Source organism: Aquila chrysaetos, chromosome 22 (assembly GCF_900496995.4).
Source record: "Aquila chrysaetos chrysaetos chromosome 22, bAquChr1.4, whole genome shotgun sequence".
In the NCBI taxonomy this organism is placed as follows: Eukaryota; Metazoa; Chordata; class Aves; order Accipitriformes; family Accipitridae; genus Aquila; species Aquila chrysaetos.
Window position 1 is genome coordinate 13,137,239 of NC_044025.1, and position 19,041 is coordinate 13,156,279.

Genomic DNA, 19,041 nt, shown 5'->3' on the forward strand with positions numbered 1-19,041 from the left:
AAGTCCATTTTGAATGTAAAGAGAAGAAAAAGGCTTTTGATAACTGTAGATAATTTTATTGCAGTTGCAGTGGGTGGATGCGTCTTCTGAAAAATAAATTACATTCTTGATAACTTACATCTGCAAATAGAGCTGAAACCTTAATGATTGCTGTCACTTTTAATTATTCCTTTTTTTGATTATTTAATTATTTTAACTATTCCTCCGTATGATCATGCAAAGAGAGGTTGGGGGGGGGGGGGGGAAACAGTTCAAAGGTGTTTATTGTCTAAATGAGTTAAGTTCTATCACAGTGGTTTATCTCTTGCTACCAAATAGATGATTGCATTTCTTGAGTCAGCTTGAAAACTCAGTGCTAATAGACTTCTAATTGGAAAGTAGAGTCTCAGCCTTTAAACTGCAAGTGTCAGGTTTTTGTTAATTACACAGTAACTGTAACTTCTGCAGCTGCAGACATTAGATGATAAAAATCCAGTAATCCTACCATTAGTGAGTTAATAAATAAATAGTTGCTGTACTGAAGCATAGTGAAATTAGTTTGTTGTAAATACACAGTGTAATTTGAAATTATCATCTGTATGTGGACAGGAACTAGAAACTCGGGCAAATGAAACAGCTCTTGTTACCTTTTTAGGACGTAAGAGTTACTTGATCTCCTGGAGGAACCAGTTTAACAAATGATACGTATGAAAGGAGAGGAAACATCATTATCCTCCACAAATAAACACGGCTTGGCATTTTGAAAGTTAATTTGTATGTAATTTGCCAGACTCATTCCACAAAAGAACACTTGCTTTGAGTAAAAATGCATGTTTGTGAACTTGTGGGTTTTTAGTTTGCCAAGCTACCCTTTTTGTTTAATGTGAGATACCAATCTGAAAATTTTAATGAAATAATGAATCTTGATATCATAATACTTATTCTGAATGGTGTGTTCTTACTGCTTGTGCCCATTTTTGGATACTCTGCTGTGAATAGCTGTAGAAGGACACTCTGCCATTAACTATTAGCCAAAGTTACTTTGTCCGACTGCTTAATATGGTAGTAGAAGGATTTCTAGGTTGTGACCTGCCTTCATAGAAAATTGAATGACAAAAGAAAATAGGCATTAAGCTAATTTAGTCTGTTTATGATTATGGTGACTGCTTTTTATTCTTAGATACACTTGTAGCAGGAAAGAAACATAGTAATTCACATTTGTTAAAGGATGAACAATCTGAAGTAGGAAAAGGTTAGGTTTTTTTTTAAACAATTTTTTTTAGTTAATTTACTGGCTGCAGTATAATAAGCTGAAAACTAAGTAATGTGTCATTCCTAGGAACTGCATTTGAGTTGATTTAAATTCTGTGCAAGTATTTTTTTTCCTAATGTGTTCTTGGAACAGTGATGTTTGCTTTTCTCATGCACTTTTTTCCTTTTCCTTGTAGTAATTATTCTGGCATGGTTTAGTGAGAAACTTCAGTTTTGTCTTTCTAAAGAACTACCCGAAATCAAAGACTTGTTTATTGCAAACAAGACTAAAACATCATATCCCAGTAATGGTCCTAGAAGACACACTGAATAGTGATAAAACTTGACAGGACAAGAGGCAGTGGGCACAAATTAAAATGCATCAAATTGCATCTGGACAGAAGAAAACACTTTTTTACTGTGAGGGTAGTCAAACACTGGAGCAGGTTGCCCAGAAATGCTGTGGGGTCTCCATCCTTGGTGATATTCAGAACCTGTCTAGTCACAGTCCTGGGCAACCTGCTCCTGCTGAGCCTGCTTGAGCAGAGTGGGTGGGCTAGGGGATCACAAGAGCTCCCTCCCAGCCTCAGCCGTTCTCTGGTTCTGACAGCGCTCTGGAACAATAAGAGCTTGTTACAGAATACTAAAATGAAGATCAGCTAGAACATATCAAATGAAAGTGGACTGAGAGGGTACGACAGCCCTGTATTTCCTAACACTCAATTTTTGGGGAAAAAAAGACCACTTTACACTTTCTGCCAGCAGAAATACCATGAGTGACACAAAGTGCATTATGCAGCCCTTCTATAGTATTTCATTATTGTTTCATGTGCCATGAGCATCATCTATAATTCTTTTACCAGTTGAACTATTTTGATGTGCTTTTGATTGTATGTGGTGTACTTAATCCCATGTAATAAGATGTTACAGAAGAAATAGTGGGGAAATGTCTCATTGTCAGAACTGGTTGTCACCATAACTTTATTATGATTATACTAAATTAACTTGATCAGGAGATGACAACTAATTTAATGGGAGGAAGGCCTGCAGTTGGTGAAGGGAAAAGTAGTTCTTCTAGGTCTATTGTACAAGATGCAGATCTCGTACAATAGACGTATCTGTCTTGGTATGAGACAGACTTTATAAGGCTGAAGAATAAGGTGGAACCTGGAATATTTTTCTTTCAGAAAATTTTGGATAAATCTGTGCTGCCATTTTAAAACAAAGAGGTTAGCAAGACTGTTATAGGCACGGCCAAAGAGATGAGCAACATGCTGAAGAAAACTTTTTCAGACCAAATTAACAAGCAGACTGTGTCAACCAGTCAGTCCCAATGAACTGAGAATTCAGGACTAAAGGCATAAGGGCAGAGCAAGAACAGGAAGAGGACTGTGTAGCTTTATCCTCCCACGCCATGTGGATGGCGAGAGGCAATGTGGGCAGGAAACGTGATAGCAGTGGGTGACTTCATATATCCTATGGAGGTTAGATACACATTGCATCAGCATCTTATACTGAGAACAGCACACATTTAGGTGATCAGTGATTCACCAAAGAGCTAGTGAAAAAGACAGAAGTGGTAAGCCTTGACTTGATCCTGAGCTGTGCATTGGTTCTGGTTCAGGATATCACTTTCAGAGCCACTCTGTAATAGTGAACATAAAGCACTTGGATTAAAAGTATTTTTGTGAGCAACAGAAGGATAAAGAAAAAAAATTTTGGGGTGCATTTTTCAGAAAGGTTGCTTACATAAGACTTAGGAATTTTTTTTTATTTTTTTTTTTAAAAAGCTTTCAAGGGCATGCTGAAGAATGGAATCCTTGCAGGTGATGTTGAGATAACAAAAATGCAATATTCATGGCTCATAAAGAAACTGTTATCGTTTCTCAAACAAAGATGGAGATAAAAAAGAAACATCATTGGTGAAGAGAAGGGTTAAGGAAATAATTCAAAGCATGAATGTCTTTCAGAAAGCTGAAACGTCCATTTGAAGAAAATGCAAAGTTTAGAGTTCTGGTCATTCTCATGTAAAAATAAAAACAAGACAGGTGAGCAAGTTTCAAGAACAACTTGGGAAAGGCATACAATGTAGTTCAAAACAAATTGGAAGCAAGAAGTCAGAGAGCACCTTTAGGGCTACTAGATGCTTAAGGAACACTGGCAAAAGGTGAAGGCATAGCAGGAAATCTCCTTGAGTTCTTTGCCCCTAGCTGTAAACTGTTGGATGTTCACAGCTGATTCTGCAGAATTATCACTGCATACTTGCCTTTACTTTTTTTATATGATATAATAGGTATCTTTTGACACTGTCAGAGATTACAGTACCGAACAGGTTTCCTCTTGCACAGCCCTGCTTATGCTGAAGAAGTACAAAGTACTCACTGGGAGACTGTGAAGTCTTAATTGCACTTTAATTTATAAGATGCTGAATTTCTTGTTCTTATTAGCAAGGTGAGGTACAGGGAAAGGCTTAGTTTTTTAATAGCTTCCTAGGAAAAGGGACATACCCTTGGAGATACTGAAACACAGGTTTAAAGGGCCTTGACTGTGTTCCTTATATGCCTGTGTGTAGTGGAGTCAAGAGATAAGGTTCATCCATCCAGACATACTCCATGTAGTCTTAAAGACAGCATCTTCCTTATTGTCTGACAGATGTAATGGTCTTTTCTGGATTGGGTTTCAGTATTGGATATGAAAGGAAACACTGCAGGTGCATTAGAGCTATTGACTGTAGCAGGTATTGTAGCACTGTACAGAATAGTGGAATAGTTCTTGCTCTCAGCTTCGAATAGTAAGCAAGCAGACTGTAAGGAACCGATTTTCAGAAGAGAAGCTGATCAGCTTCTCTGTAGTGACATCAGTATTCATTTCCTGTTTGGTTTTTTTTTTTTAATTATTTTCAGGAAATAAAAGGCCTGAAATCTGATGTTGAGGTTGTGGGGTTTTTGCAAGCAACATTAACTATAGAACTAATTCCAGTGTGTTTAGAAATAAGTAAATGATAATGTGGTTTACTTCAGAAAAACAAAGATGAAGGTGGTAGTCTCAAGTGTGTGTCTCTCCTACTGAATACCTCCTGCATAGCAATTCCACTGAAAGACACTTGAATAAATGAAGGAAAACAACTGGTTATGAGCCTGCAATTTGATAACTCTTCCTTTCTCCTACTCTGAAAAGTGCAGAGCAGCTTCTGCCTCAGTCTTAAGACATTTTCCAGGACACAAGGCTGTATTATAACAGCAGTTGAAGGTTTTCTTGTTTAGTTGCTTCACCTGCTACTTGGACCATACTTCTAGATTCTGTTGTTGATGAGATACATGTCTCAGGCTTTGTTAGGTAATATGACATTAATACTTTGCTACATCACAGATGAAATGTGAAGCTGTGCAGAGTCATAGCTCTGTAGGTGACGGTAGAAGGAAACTGCAAACCCTTCAAGGCTAGTCTGGGTGTTAGGGATAGAGCGCAACTTGTGTTGTCAAAGTGGGGTGTGTATGACGTGTGGTTTACGTGCAGTTGGGATGCTGTTGTTTGACTCTGGTTGCCTTGAGCCTGAAGGGGCAGGGAGAGGAGCTGGCAGGAATTAGAGCCCTCAGACAGGCTGGAGGGAAGAAGGGTAGTGCTTTCAGAGCAGGACTCCAGGGAGATCTGGTACCCTTACCTGTACCTTGCCTGTGGATCTGATCAGAGAAGAGCTTGTAACAGGTGCTTACAGTTGGCTTAGAGGAGTTACCTGTACTCATGTTTATTCCTCTCAAAATAATTGCTGAAGGAGATTGATATTGTAAAGTACAGGGGTGTATGGGATGTCACATTGCCAAAGTGATTATATAGTAGCAGAGAATGATCAGTTTGTGTGTTAAAAGCTTCAGTGCCTGCATTGTTTAAACTTTAATCAGCCCTCCCTAGTGGAACAGCTAGCATGTGTTTAGAGTAATGCTTAATTTGTAATAAATTTGGAATTAGGGCAATGTTTTAATGGTACTCAGCTTGCGATGAAGGGATAGCTGAAACTACAAGTATCATTAAGCACAGTCCATTAGTGTTAGGGCTGTGTGGTTGTTTTGGTAATATTAAACTCTGTATTATTGCATGTGCATTCTTCTGTCCGCACCAAATACTCTATCAGTTGAGATATTTGAAATAATTCTCTGAGTAAGGAAAGCTTGGATTATTTAGAATTCATTCTGAGTAGTAACACTGAATAGGACTGCACCATTCATAGGTGTAGTAACTACCTGGCAGTGTTCCTGCTTTTCAGAGTAAAATCTCTTATCTGTAACTATTGAGCTAATATACTTCAACCGTGTATAGCATCAGGAGGTTTCCTTGACCAGTTGTTGCATTACTGTAAACTTATGACTGTTGCATGCTCTTCATGGTGTGAGAAAACCCTAGTACGAAGTTTTTTTGGTGAACACGTTTCACATGAATAGTGAGTGAACAGTTACAAAGACCGCAGAGTTGCAGAAGCTTTACAGTTGGGGGGGGGGGGGGATTATCAAAGGAGTGGGGTCGTGTTAAAGCACTAATGACGCAGCCCTTTTGACACCCTGAAGACTTAAGGTTTGTTTGGGGAGTAGGAGACATGTCTTAAGTACAGAGGTAATTATGCAACATTCTGGAGGGTTTGGAGTGTTATAGCTACTGTTAGAGTATTCTTTTTACTGTGAGGTTGGTTTTTTGGTTTTGGAGGGTTTGGTTTTTTTTTTTTCCTCACTATCTTCCTCCTCCATCCAAGGTCATTCTCAAAATTTTTTATGGTCAAAAATAGGGAGTCTGAGGTATACAAGTGGGTTGAAGTTACACAGCTTCAAAGCTTACTGTTGCCTCATGTTGCATGTAACTACAACTTGGTTGTCCTCTGAAAACCTTTACCCCTTTTATTTCTTCTTTTGAAAGAAGGATAAGACCTCATTCTTCTTGTAAATCCTTCTCTCAACATTAGCATGCTGTGCCCCAATCCTGAAAGCTCACTGACTGGGAGTACTTCTGAGTCTCTATCTGTTGAAGGTTTCTGTACACACTTAAAATGCTTGAGCTGTGGGCTTGAATATGGTATCTTAGTACTTTGTGCATACAAAGAAAAGAAGTAGCACTAGATACCTTATTCAGAAGGCAGCTTATGCAACATGTTAGGAACACCTGAAACCAGCTTTTTTTTTTCAGGGAAAGTTACTCTCGAAGTTAAATGAATGCAACAAAGTGCAAAGAAACGTAGTTGACTGGAGAGTATAAGCTATGGTGAAGAATGTTTCAGTCTCTCCCTCACAAAATAATGTATTTAAATTTTAGTTTTATGATATAATTGTCTAGCAGTGTTTATTGGGATTGACTTTTTTGCAGTGGTATTTTACTCACATAAAAAGCACTCTACAGAGTGTGTTTTTAATTAGATTTCTCTTGCTTTTTGTCCCACTTGGTTAAACATTTTGTTTTCAGTATAAGTCATGTTACCTGACTGGATCACAAATATGGAAAAATTGAAGATGCAACACTTGACGGAAAATATGTAGTGGCTTTTGCTGAGTCTTAAAGGAGAAAGTGCAATCTGACTGAATTCTGTAAAGAAATGTAGTTAACTCTAAAAAATGTTTTTAAAACTGTTGCAGCTTTTTCATTACAGAGAAGAAAAATCTGAAGTGTAAGGAGCAGAGTAGCAAAGTAAGTCTGAGGACTGAGCAAAAATAAATCTAGTCATGTGATTACAGCATACATATGGAAATCTCTTGAGTTCTACAGTTACAAAAGGTTATCCAGGTTTTGTAATGCCACTTTTTTTTTTTACTATATGGCTGCTATTGTTTACACACAGTGTATTGAACTTTGAAAGCAATTAAATCCACAGGTATAGGAGCTACGAAGCAGTGACTTCAATCTGATATGCCCCATGTATGTTCACATGAGTGGAAGGAGACCGAAAACTTGCGAAGGGCAGGAACAGTGTCGCCTTTCTGTCTGAATCAAAAACAGAGTTGCTGTTTTAGCATGTAACTATCCCACCAAAGTATCAAATGTTGCCTGAAAGGCAGCTTTTTCCCACTTGTTTGTGAAATTGGTTTTCATGCTTAAGATTAATTGGATTGGTCACAAGAATGGTTTAGCTGTAATTGTACTCTAATTTCAGCTAAAATTTGAACTAAAAAATGTGACCTAAAAACTAATACTGAAAAACAATGGAAATACTATTGTGGTGTTTGTACAATGTAAGTGAAAAGGAAGTATTTTGATTCATTCTGCTTGCTGGAGTATAACATTTATTTTGGTAAGTCACCTTTTAAAGAAAGTTTTTTGAATTAAGTATAATAAGCAAAATGACAACACTTACTAAGCCTTTAAAAATGGAATTGCAGAAGTGTGTATTTGAAGTGAAGATAGTCTAATCGTTGAAGATTAGAGGATGCTAACTGAAGAATGTTAGGGTGGGTGTTTGGAACCAAAACATCCCATAAAGAATGGGGAAATAAAGAAATGGGCCTGGGCTTTAGATGAAGTAGTACTTTCTATAGAGGTGGTACAAAACCACAATCGACGGTATTAATGTGGCAAAATCCTCAGTGAGTTTGAGAAGTTATTTACCACCACATATTGCCACTCTACAATTGTTGACAAATGAAGATATTTAAAGCAGCCGTGTATTTGTTGGTGTAAACCACAAGGGATGGTTTTATGTAAGAATATGAAAGTATTAACACTTATATACTGCAGGGAATCTGCAGTAGGAGAGATGAAATAAGTCTTAAATCAACTTGGGAGGGGGAAGTGTTTGTTCCTTGCACAAATATGCTTTAAAACTACCATGTGATTAGTCACCTCATGTTCCCAACATCTGTAAAAACTACTTCAGCTGTAGCATAGCAATTACAAAAACATTAAGAATATGGCAAGCTGCAGTTGGGTAACTTTTGGGGGGGGGGGGAACTTTGAAAGGGAAGACTTCAGCAATGTGCAGTGGTGGTTCCTATAAGTGAGAGATCTGACTTCTCTAACAGGCTTCAATTTAATTCTTAAAGTCACTGTTCTTTTTGAAAGTGTGTGTGTGTGGTGGATTTTGGGTTATCTTGTTTACTTGGTAGTCTTTTGTGATTAGAAGTTGTAAGGCACAGGAAATAGCTTTATAGTTCCTTCCTCCCACAAGTCGTAATTCATTTGTGGCCATCAGGATGTTTTTCTTGGCTTATCTCTTTCTGTGCAGTTTGCCTTGCACATCTGCCACATAAATTATGAAACTCTTAACTTGAAAAGCTGAAAATGTATTTCAGGTCCTACTGTACCGTAATGAAGATGGTATCATTGGTCAGAAAAAAGCATAATTGCAACTTGCATAGAAGGTCTGTAATAATAGCCAGTATTCATGTACTAAATTGACTGGTGTCATATTTGTAATGGTTCTGAGGAGTGGCTTAAAAATAAGTAACTTCAAATGGTCAAGTATCAGCTAATGTTGTGCTGTTACCTCTGTGTAACCTGAGGTATTTCACCAGGCATTTTGGCAGATGGGTACCCATCTGTTTCTTCATTGAATGTGGACTGCTGGCTTCATATTTGGTATCCATATGTTTCATCTGTAAGGCTCTAAATCTAAGCTGCATGTTTTATAACAAAAGTGACATTACTGACAGGAGCAAAATGAAAAGGCTTTAAGTTTGTTACATGTTTTTTAGTTAGTTTGTCTTCACCAAGCAAGGAGGGAGATGCTGGCTGAGATTGAATATATGAGTTCACTCGGGGAAGAGCAGCACTGTCTGTATTTTGAAGGCAATTAGTATCTTTCTCTCTGAATAATCGTTAGTAACATTAGGTACATAAATTCCTGAATGTCCATTGTATTGTTTGGGGAAAACAGGTGGGTAAATGATGTCTTGTCTTTGTCCTCTGTGAACCAGTCTGCATGTTGAGCTTTCTGAGGTAGTGACATAACTGTCACAGGGCAGTGAAATCTGGTGCTGAAATGCATCTTTTGGTTTGACTCTGTCTTAAATCCTTTCAGTTCCTTGAAACACAAGTTTGGACCAGTGATCAGCTTTAATCCCTCAGAGCCTGAAGGAAGCAATGCTAACAGAAATAAGTGGAGTTAATATATGAAGTCCCTTATTATGAGATGCTTCTTGCATGGTGTGCTGGCCCCTGGTGGTTTGGGAGGTGGTGCTGTGCGGATCGGGATCACTTTTTTTTTAGCTCACCAATTCAAATGCTCTGTTGAAAGCGTTTCATGCCCAGATGGATAAGTATTAAATGATTTTTTTAATTGGAAAAAATGTTTCTGGAAACTAATTAACAATTTAATAGATGCCAAGATTCCCACACCTGGGAGTGGGGGAGGTGTACCCCGTACTCAGAAGAGTTGTTTAGCTTTTTTATTTACTGTGTATTCTCAGTAGTTGAAACTAACTTCTGCACACAATATTAAATGGATCATTTAATGTTAAAATAACTTTTTAGCATTCTCAGAAACCTTTCCATCTTTTTCTAATCCTGCTTTACAGGAACCTTTTAATCTAGATACTAAAAATAGTTTAGATGCATGACTCATAGAAGATGAATGTTGGGGATAAGATGGTGCGTTCCCTCCCCTCCAAAGGCTTCATCTTAAATGCATGTGTGTCTGTGGGTGGGGGTCTTTTAGATAACTGGGTATTGTGAAAATGTTACTGGGGTCTGCCTTATCTCTTCTCCAGATGTTGAATGTTCACTTTGCTCATATTATTTTATAGTACAGCTTTCATTCTTTTTAAAAAAATCCAAATATGGATGCAGTCTCAAACATCTAAAGGCAAAGCTACATTATACATATTTTTTTGCCTTAAGTTGACAGCCCCTGTACTGATTTTTGGGAAATCTGAAAATAAATTGCTGCTGTTGTGTTTGGATAGTATTCCTAAAGCATGCGCCATGAATCAGATGAGTAATACCTAGTGGATCCATACTGGAAGACTGCTAGCTTCTCAGCTCAAAGGGAGCAGAAAACCCAACTCTTAGGAGAAAATAAGCTGCTGGAAGACCAAGTCAGCACTTCAGCTGTAGGAGCAGAGCATTAGCTCAATTTCTGGATGTAAGTTACTGCTGCCATTGTTCGGAGCTTTATGTTGAAGCTACCACCATGCTGGTAACAAACCGTCTGCATGAGAAAGCACTCCTTATCTATATGCCTTTCCATAAAAATCGTAGCAATGTTTAGATGGAGATATGCAAGATTAATAAATGAACCAGCTGTGTATGTTCTTCCTTATTTAGTTAGAGTTAAAGCAAACTTTCCTTTTGCTGTAATTTAATGGTTTCTTAACTATTTATTTTTCAGATGCCATTTATGGTCTTTTCTGGTTGGACAATGCAATCTATTCATTTTTAAATGCAAGAAGCACAGCATAGAGCTGTGCAAGTGTATTCTTACTGGGTTTTGTCCATGTGGGCTTTAGAGACCTTTAGTGTAATGATCTCCTTTGCTATGTCACCAAGTGAGGTAATGAGATTTTATTCTGAGTCAGTAATATCTATTCTGTCATGGACCGAATTTAAAGTTTGCTTTGCTTTTATTCACTGTGAAAGTCATAGGAAACATGGAGAAGACTTTCTAAAAATAAAGAAGCTGCTGACAAAATTACAGAAAGAATGAGATTAATGTATTAGTATATGAGATTGCCTACTGAAAGGATAATGCTAAACACATAGTTAAAATATAAAATTACGTTGTGTCTGCTTTGGCACCTTAAATAACAAAAGGTTAAAATATTTGTTTCTTGCAAGACTTTGGTACCACACTACATACTGCTGTACAGTAACAGAGCTTCTGTTGTCCTCTGTTAATCCAGACCCCTCCCCCTCTAAGAGATTAATTTTTTTCTTTAAAAAATATAATTTCTTTAGTGTTGCTGTTTGTTTGAATAGCATTAATGTTCAAACTATATGTATGATAGACATACATGTGTGTAACGCTTGAATTTTTTTTCTTCTGCACTTAGTCTTTAAACAGATATTTGCAGAATGGTGTCTCACTGGAAACTGTTAATGGTGGTAACATGTAGAAAGTTTCTCATCTCAGCTTTTAGTATTTTAGTGTTCCCAGTTGTAAAATTAAAAAAAGGAAAACAGAAGGTGCATAATCCAGTGATGTCCTTGGAGTAATAGTTAAAGGCATAATATTATGCACATAGGAGTCCCATGTATACATGATATTGTAATTGGTTTGAAATGTACATTGAAAAAAATTTTTAACTGTGTAACCAGGTTTCTTGTTCTGCTGCTCAGTCCCTCAGCACAGTGGGCAGCTTCCCAGAGGTTTAAGAAGTGTTTCTAATTAGGCTTACCCTGTCCAATCCAATACCTTTATCATCACTATAAAGAAACTGTTGTAATGTACTCTCTCTGTGACTTCTGTTTATTTTAGTTTTCACAAGATTAGACATGGCATTTCACAAATCTTCTGTGGATCTAATGTCCAGAATTGTACTTGTGTCCTCAGTGACACCACCCACATCAATAGCAACTCTAATCCTAATGGTGCTTTTAATGGAGTGGTCTGACTCTTGCCCCAGGGCATATTCAAGGCTTTTAAGTTTGTGCAGAAACATTCACTAAGATCTGTTAGGCTTTCTGATTCCTTAATATGTTTTAAAGTAAGTTCCATTTTGAATGGGTGGATGGATAGATATTTATTATTCTTTCATTACCTTTAATGTATAAATACCTTCTTTTCTCATGGCACTTATTTTCTCTATTGCAGGTTTCCTATGCACATGCTATTTAAAGGTTTCTGCATGTTTAAGACTGCTGCTATTTGAGCATTAATATGAAATGTTAAGTTTACATGTCGTTTGAAGATCTGAAACTTTGTGAGATATAGCTCTCTACTCCTTTCCTGATGAATGCTTATCTTAGGAATACTTCCTTCAAAAGAACGTTGCTCCCAAAATCTAGCAGTGAACTGTAAGCTTCCTTTGAGTTGTGATTTCATGCACCGGAATGTATTGTCAGGGTGATGAGGGAACAGAACACCACTGACCATGGAAAAAGTCTGGAAGATACAGGAGATGCTGGGGAGCATGAAGTGGAAATATCTGTGTGGCATTCTTTTGGAAAGACTGTGGGCATTGAACTATTTGCTCTTACTAGTGCTATATGCTGCATCTGACGTTCTAACCGAACTGTTGAATCAAATGAACAAGGACAAAAGTTGTTGCACCTTTTTCTTCAGCAGGTTTGCTGGTAGTGTATGTAAATCATTGTTATGAAATGTTGTTTGAGGGTTAGAGTTTGGTGCTTAATTGTAGAGTAGAGATTAGCTGAGAAAATAGACTCATTCCATTTCTGTTGCTGACTATGTTGAGCCTTGTGTTTGTTTCCCCATCCATGTTTCCAAAGTGTTCCTGGTTCAAGGGATATGATATAGAGAGATTTAGGGCTTGTGTGTTGTGGGTTTTTTGGTTTTTTGGTTTTGTTTTTTTTTTTTTTTTTTTTTTTTCAGAGTGGAACCAGCAGTGATTGTGGGGTAACTAATTCAGGCACAACAAAACGGGTTGTAGTGTTACCAATTGGAAGCTGTTACTAGAAGCAGTATAGTTACAGTTGTGTAATATTTTGTAAGTGATGATCATCTCCTGACTTAGTTACAGCATATGAATCTATAGAGAACAAATACCTTGTGGTGTTGAACAGTGAAAAATCTTCACTCTGAAGAAAACGTTTCAATTCATGATGTTGTGCTTATTCAATTTTTTAACAGAATGTTGGGTGGAAATACAATGATTTTACTTTCCTGGTACAAAAGTGATTTTTTTTTTTTTTTTTTCCTGTAGTCTGGAGGAGGAAAGCTTTCTTTTTAAGTATTTATTTTGTGACTGTTTTATGGAAAAAACACTGAAGAAGTGCTGATATATTAGTGAGAGTAGAGTGCACCTCATCCTCACTAATATTGTCCTTCTGAGCATTAGTAGCTTGATTCATGTGTTACTATGTAAGGTCAGAAGCCCGAGCAGAGTAGCCAAAATATGTCTGTTAGAGTCTTATACTGGAGTATGTTGAAATCAAACACAAATAGAAGTTTTCTACAGATACAAACACTAGTAAGCAATAAATGTATCCACTTTGTGGGTTACATTCAGTATCCACTGATAAGGGAAGGGGGAAGACAGGACCCCTCTTAAAGTACGCCTCTTTTTGTATGTTGTTCTGTGAAGTGTTCCTTCAGTCTGTAAGGCTTTCTTTTCAAGCAGGCCATCTACAAGCTATCTTTCATTTCCGTGTTTCAAAGAATAGTGCTCAGAATACAATCTCAGACCTGTGGGATTTTTATCCTCTTACGCCTGAAAGCTAAAGTACTTTTCAGGCTGTTGCAACTGTAAAGGTTTAAGTGGCAGATACTCACTAAACTTTTTGGCTGGACCTTGGTAGCTTCTCTGATCCCCTTAGTTTTATACAGAACTTTTTGTCCCCTCTTGCTTGTCTGCTTGCTCTCCCTAACACCAACTAACCATCACTTTTAACTCAAATTACACATTTGAGGTACATGCAATACTTCCTCTCACCCCTTACATCCCTCTGCTCTCCCCCTCTTGCTTATTTTCTGGGTTTTTTTTAGCACACTATAGGATATCACCTGGATTCAGATGACAGCTTTATCTCAAATTTACAAATCTCAAAATGTAACTCAGAGCAAAATTTGAAGCTATTTACAATTGGTTGAATTCTTTGAAAGATTTTTTTTTCTTTGAAAAATGCAGCCAAAATTGTGGACAGAGTACTATTTTGGGGGCATTTCATCTATGGTACATCTGTTCAGTTTCAAAACATGTTAAAATACACTTTATAAAATGCATGTAAAACTTTTAACTTTTTTTTTTTTAAGAGGAAGTGTATCTCTTGTCTGATGCAGTTGGAGGTGATCAGATACTTAAAACTACTACCCACTGGCTTTTCCCTAGCAATGTCCCTTTATTCATGTGGAGGAATTTAGTCTCAGACTTGAGCTACCTATTCAGTGTTGCTATAAATTGTAGATACAAACATTTAAAGTTGAGTGTTCTCTTGCAAGAAATTAAAAGCTAACATTTTGCTTGCTGTTTCATAGAGATGTGACAGTGCCCTCTCTTGGCTTTTCTGAACAGTTTTGGGTTTTTTTAAAAGAAACAATACTGAAATAATTTTTAAGGGTACAATAAAGAGTAAAAATCTTCTGTTGACACCAGTCTGATTTAATAGACTTAAAAGAAATGTAAGACACAAACAGAAAAGAATGCAACAGTTTGTAGTGTTGATGTCAACCCATTTATTTGCTGTGCCTTTATTTTGGATGTAACTTGAAAAATACACTTATGTTTAATGTCTTTGTCCACGTCAAAACTTTCTGTAAATGTGCTTGTCACAAGATTCCAGTTGTGCAGGGTTTCAGTGAACGATTTGGGGTAAATCCAAATGTAGTCTCACAGATAATAGGGTGTTTTAAACACTGCAAAGATACTTTCTGTCAGTCTTGACTGTTGTATGTCCATTTGTTTGCAAAGCAGACTGTGTCCATGCAATCCAGCACGATTCCCTGGAAGCTACCCAGTATAAACTAATCAGAGAGCCCCCCCTGGTGTCTGAAAGTGTCCTCGGATATTAAATTTATATCAATCACAGGAAGTCTTGGCAATCAAGCTAGTCACTTTTTCCCTTCACATCTGGACATAAATTATTTTTTTGTTGCAAAGGTCACAGGAATCATGGGTAGGGCATGGAATGAGGGCCATAGAAAACATGGGAAAGGAAGAATAAAACTGTATTTCCACCTTTTTAGAAATGGTTATTTTTAAGTGACCTGGAATGATGCCAAACTATACAACAGTTTTTTTTTTTTACTTGAAGTTTACATTTGTTGCTGAATTAAATGCAGCTTAAAGATACTTTGTTTTGGAACGCTTTGTGCCATTAGATCTCATCTTGGCGTTTAAAAAAGAGCTTTCTTCTAGTTGCTGAGAACAATAACTTTACTGCAGGAGGGTTTTAGAAATAGAGCATGTTTCTGTACTTAGAGGGGTTTAACTGCACCTTCTTCTTTCTTTTGGCATTAGTTAATTTCCTTGTTTTCCTTCCATTTCCCCCTTTCAACCCTGATGCTGCTTTAGCCGTGCACTTTGAGCTCTTCCATAGCTAATGCTGGCTTTTTTTTTTTTTACAGTAAGTTTGCATCTTTTCATGCATTTTCCAATCTTAAATTCTTTGCTCTAAGAAATGAAGGAAATGCTTCATTTTATGCTTTCCCCCCAACTCTCCATCGTCTCTCAAACAAGTGCTTAAGGAGGGATTATAAAAACAAACAGAACCTTTCCATTCAACTCCCTGCCTTTCCTTTTTTCGGACAAGGGAACCAGTGTGCTGAAAGCTGCAAAGCACTGAAGCCTGTAGCTTTGGGGTTGTGGGTTTTTTGGGTTTGGTTTTTTTTTTTTTTTTTTTTTAATGTTCCATGCATATGGGAAATAAAGATGGTATTAGTTTGTATGTATGGTAAAGAAAATGTCAGAAACAGAAGCTTGAGGTGCATTTAGCATAAACGAATTTGTAAAACCTTAATTGCTGTTGTTCATAACTACTGCTGTGTTCCTACATGCGTTTTCTTATATAGATAGGTTCTGTTAGCTTGCTGATTATTTATTCAGTCATGTAGCTTATGCTCTCTTTAGACACAAAGTTGAATAAAATCATACATCAGAATCTGACAGCAGGAATTCTCATGCTGAGAATCCAAGATTAAGTCCAGGAATTTTATTCTGTTTTAACAATTACCTTCTGTGTCCCCTTTCAGACTTAAGGGGATCTCATTCTTGTTTCTACTGTTTATAACTCCCAGTTCCAAGATCTTTGCTATCCTTATGCCAAATAAAATTGAACGGGTATTGCTTGAATGCTGCTTTGTGCCAACTTCTACATGGACAGAGGGATGACTATTAAGCATCTTGATTTCCCCCCCCCCCCCCCCCCCTTCTAGTCCTTTCAGGTTCAGAGGATTTTTTTAAGCAGCAAATGCCTTCTATGCATGGTATTATAAGATCGTTAGATCTTTCCTACAGTTTAATCAGTTTGACTTTATAAGATGATTTGTATTGAACGCAGTTATCTTGTAGGGGTTTTTTAGCTTCTGAAACCAGTTGTATGATGTACTTTTAACAGTTAAGTAAAGTATCAAAAGTTTGATACAAGAGGTGTAAACATGTAATTTCTAAGTTATTTCAAATACACTGCAAAGTATATAGGGAAAGCAGAGGTCACTAGGTTTCCTTTTACCAATGTTTTCATTATGATTGTATGCTATATTGCTCCTTAATTAGAGAGCTGTTTTTCAAACATTTTTCATATGAATGATGCTTTGGGCCTGCTCACTCACCTTAAAATATAAGGAAAATCATTATGTTATCAAATGTATCTGGATACTTTCAGGGGCACAAAGGAGGTTGCTGGGCTTATAGTTGAAGGTTACCAGTTTGAGAGAGTCATTAAAAAAAAATAATCAATCACATATTGACTATTCTAATATAACTGATATGGAAAAATTGCTTCCTTTTTCCAAGTTATGTTCTTCTGTGAACTCTTGTAGATACACCCTGAGCTCCTTATAGTATTTGTATTCCTTTAATTGTAACAGAGTGCTCTGCAGCTTTTCTTATTTTGCTGTTTTCCCTTAAATAAATTCAAGCTAGGAAACAGACTTTCTAGTGAATCTCATCTCCCTTACTTCAGTCTTCTGTGTGATTTTTTTTTTTTCTTAATTTTTTTATTTTTTTACTAACACCTGTTTGGTACTGGTATTCTCGAGTTTCTCTATAGCACTCATTAAAAACAAACAAACAAAAACTGCTTCTGATTGAGTTATAAAGCCTCTTGCAAATAACTGTACACTGTACAAACCTGTAAGCAAACGATATCTAGTTGGGGAAGCTATCAGCTTTGACTCTAGTGGTTTGGTTTGGATTTTAAGTGGACCAAAAGCCATTTTTACTGGACTGAATCCAGCTGCAATGTAATCTCTAGTTTCTCATCTGTATTCTTGAAGACTAATAGCATAGTAAAACCTTCTTAAAGATAACTTAAATGTGTTGCATAGTGTCCTCAGGGTAACTTCTGCACTAAAGATGTTTTCTTTCCCACCCTATAGAGGTATCTCATTAAGTGAGATACACACTAGTGTCATTATTAAGTTTTCATGTGTTTCTCAGTTTTGATGCTAATCTTCATGTGTGTTAATTTTTTTCCTTTGCAGCACCAATGTGGTTATGAATTATTCAGAAATAGAGTCTAAGGTTCGAGAAGCAACCAATGATGATCCGTGGGGACCTTCGGGGCAACTCATGGGAGAGATTGCCAAGTAAGTGATAATTTGGTTCAGTGATGAAGAAAAGAAACGTGGTGCATTTTATACAGGAATGTGAAATTTGCTGCTAAATCAACTCTGTGGTATGCTGACTGATAATGCTGAAAAGTTGCTGTAAATCAAGTCTTTTTTAATGCATAATCTTACAATGTATTGAAAACTGTCAAACAAAAAATGAACTCAAGGTATTTTTTTAAATTCTTGATTTTTATTTATGTAGCCTCATAAGTCTTCCAATATATCTGACTTTTTTGGAGTGTTTATTTTCAGACTGCTTTCTTGTGACTTTTCCAAGTAGTGCAAAACATGTTAAATTCTTCCTTGAACATTTTTTCTGTTAAAATAAGTTTGGAAGTTGCATGTTTGACTAGTTGCAGTTGTTATTAGGGTATTTGTGTTAAACATTATTTTTGTTATAAATTAGTGAAGGTTCTTCTACTGCCTCAGATTTTTAGAATTACTTTTTTCTTCTGTAGTACTGGTATGTAAATTACTTCTATATGAGTAATAAATAAGGATAGCTTTTTCCCTTGTAATGTCATCAAATGTGAATGGGCTTAGATCAAGCCTGCCATCTACTGTCAGCCCTCAGTCTTAACAAGCTATTGTGGCAAACCACAGAGAACAAAATTTCTTTACTCCTTTTGTTTAATTCTTTAGGGCTACGTTTATGTATGAACAGTTTCCAGAACTTATGAACATGCTTTGGACTCGAATGCTGAAAGACAATAAAAAGAACTGGAGGAGAGTTTATAAGGTGTGTATGTATATGAGCTGGAAGTATTCAAGACTTAGCCTTGGTCTATGAAGGACATAATGCTTGTTGCTAGTATAGTGTTCTGATGCAGTGTCTTATTTAGATACTGCTATATCACTTACTCTGCTAGCAACCTATAATTTCTTTCCTAACTATAAGCTTTATAATTCTGTTACTGAAGTCAAAGATGTCTTTCAAATGCTCTATATGGAAAAAACAAAATTTCTAGTTTTAGAAGTGTGTCTAAGATCCACTTAACAAACATAATAGAGCAATTACATTTTGCTGATATTCAAGTATTGGAGTAGCATTCACATTTTGAATCTACCCAAAGGAGTTGTTACAGTACTCCGTGAGAAGTAGATGATAAGTTATTGTGCTATCAGGAAATTGTTTCTGAAGGAATTCAAGAATACCTGAAATAAAATGGACACTAATCTGAATTTTCTGCCAATTTCTTATTCCCTAAACATGGTAGTTTAGCTTTGAGTGGACCAAATTTTCTTGCAGATCTTATCATATGAGGCTTTTATGTCCTACTTGCCTTTTGGAAAAAGAACTGGATCATTTGCATTTTTCTTGTCTCTGGCTAATTAGCATGGTACAGAAACTTTTTGCTTAAGATTATATCATGCTGCACTTAAAGTGGTGTTCAATGTTCACTGAATTATGCAAATATAACCTCATTTTTTTCAAATTGATGTATTAGACTAGC

The 19,041-nt window shown here is 36.7% G+C and overlaps 1 protein-coding gene across 1 annotated transcript in view; it reads left to right on the forward strand.

The window, feature by feature from the left end:
* Window positions 1-19,041, forward strand: part of CLINT1 (clathrin interactor 1) — a 53,654-nt gene that overhangs the window by 10,537 nt on the left and 24,076 nt on the right. The window contains exons 2-3 of the mRNA XM_029998000.2: window positions 17,459-17,563; window positions 18,230-18,326. Of these exons, the coding sequence (XP_029853860.1) occupies window positions 17,459-17,563; window positions 18,230-18,326 (202 nt within the window). The remainder of the gene's footprint in view (window positions 1-17,458; window positions 17,564-18,229; window positions 18,327-19,041) is intronic.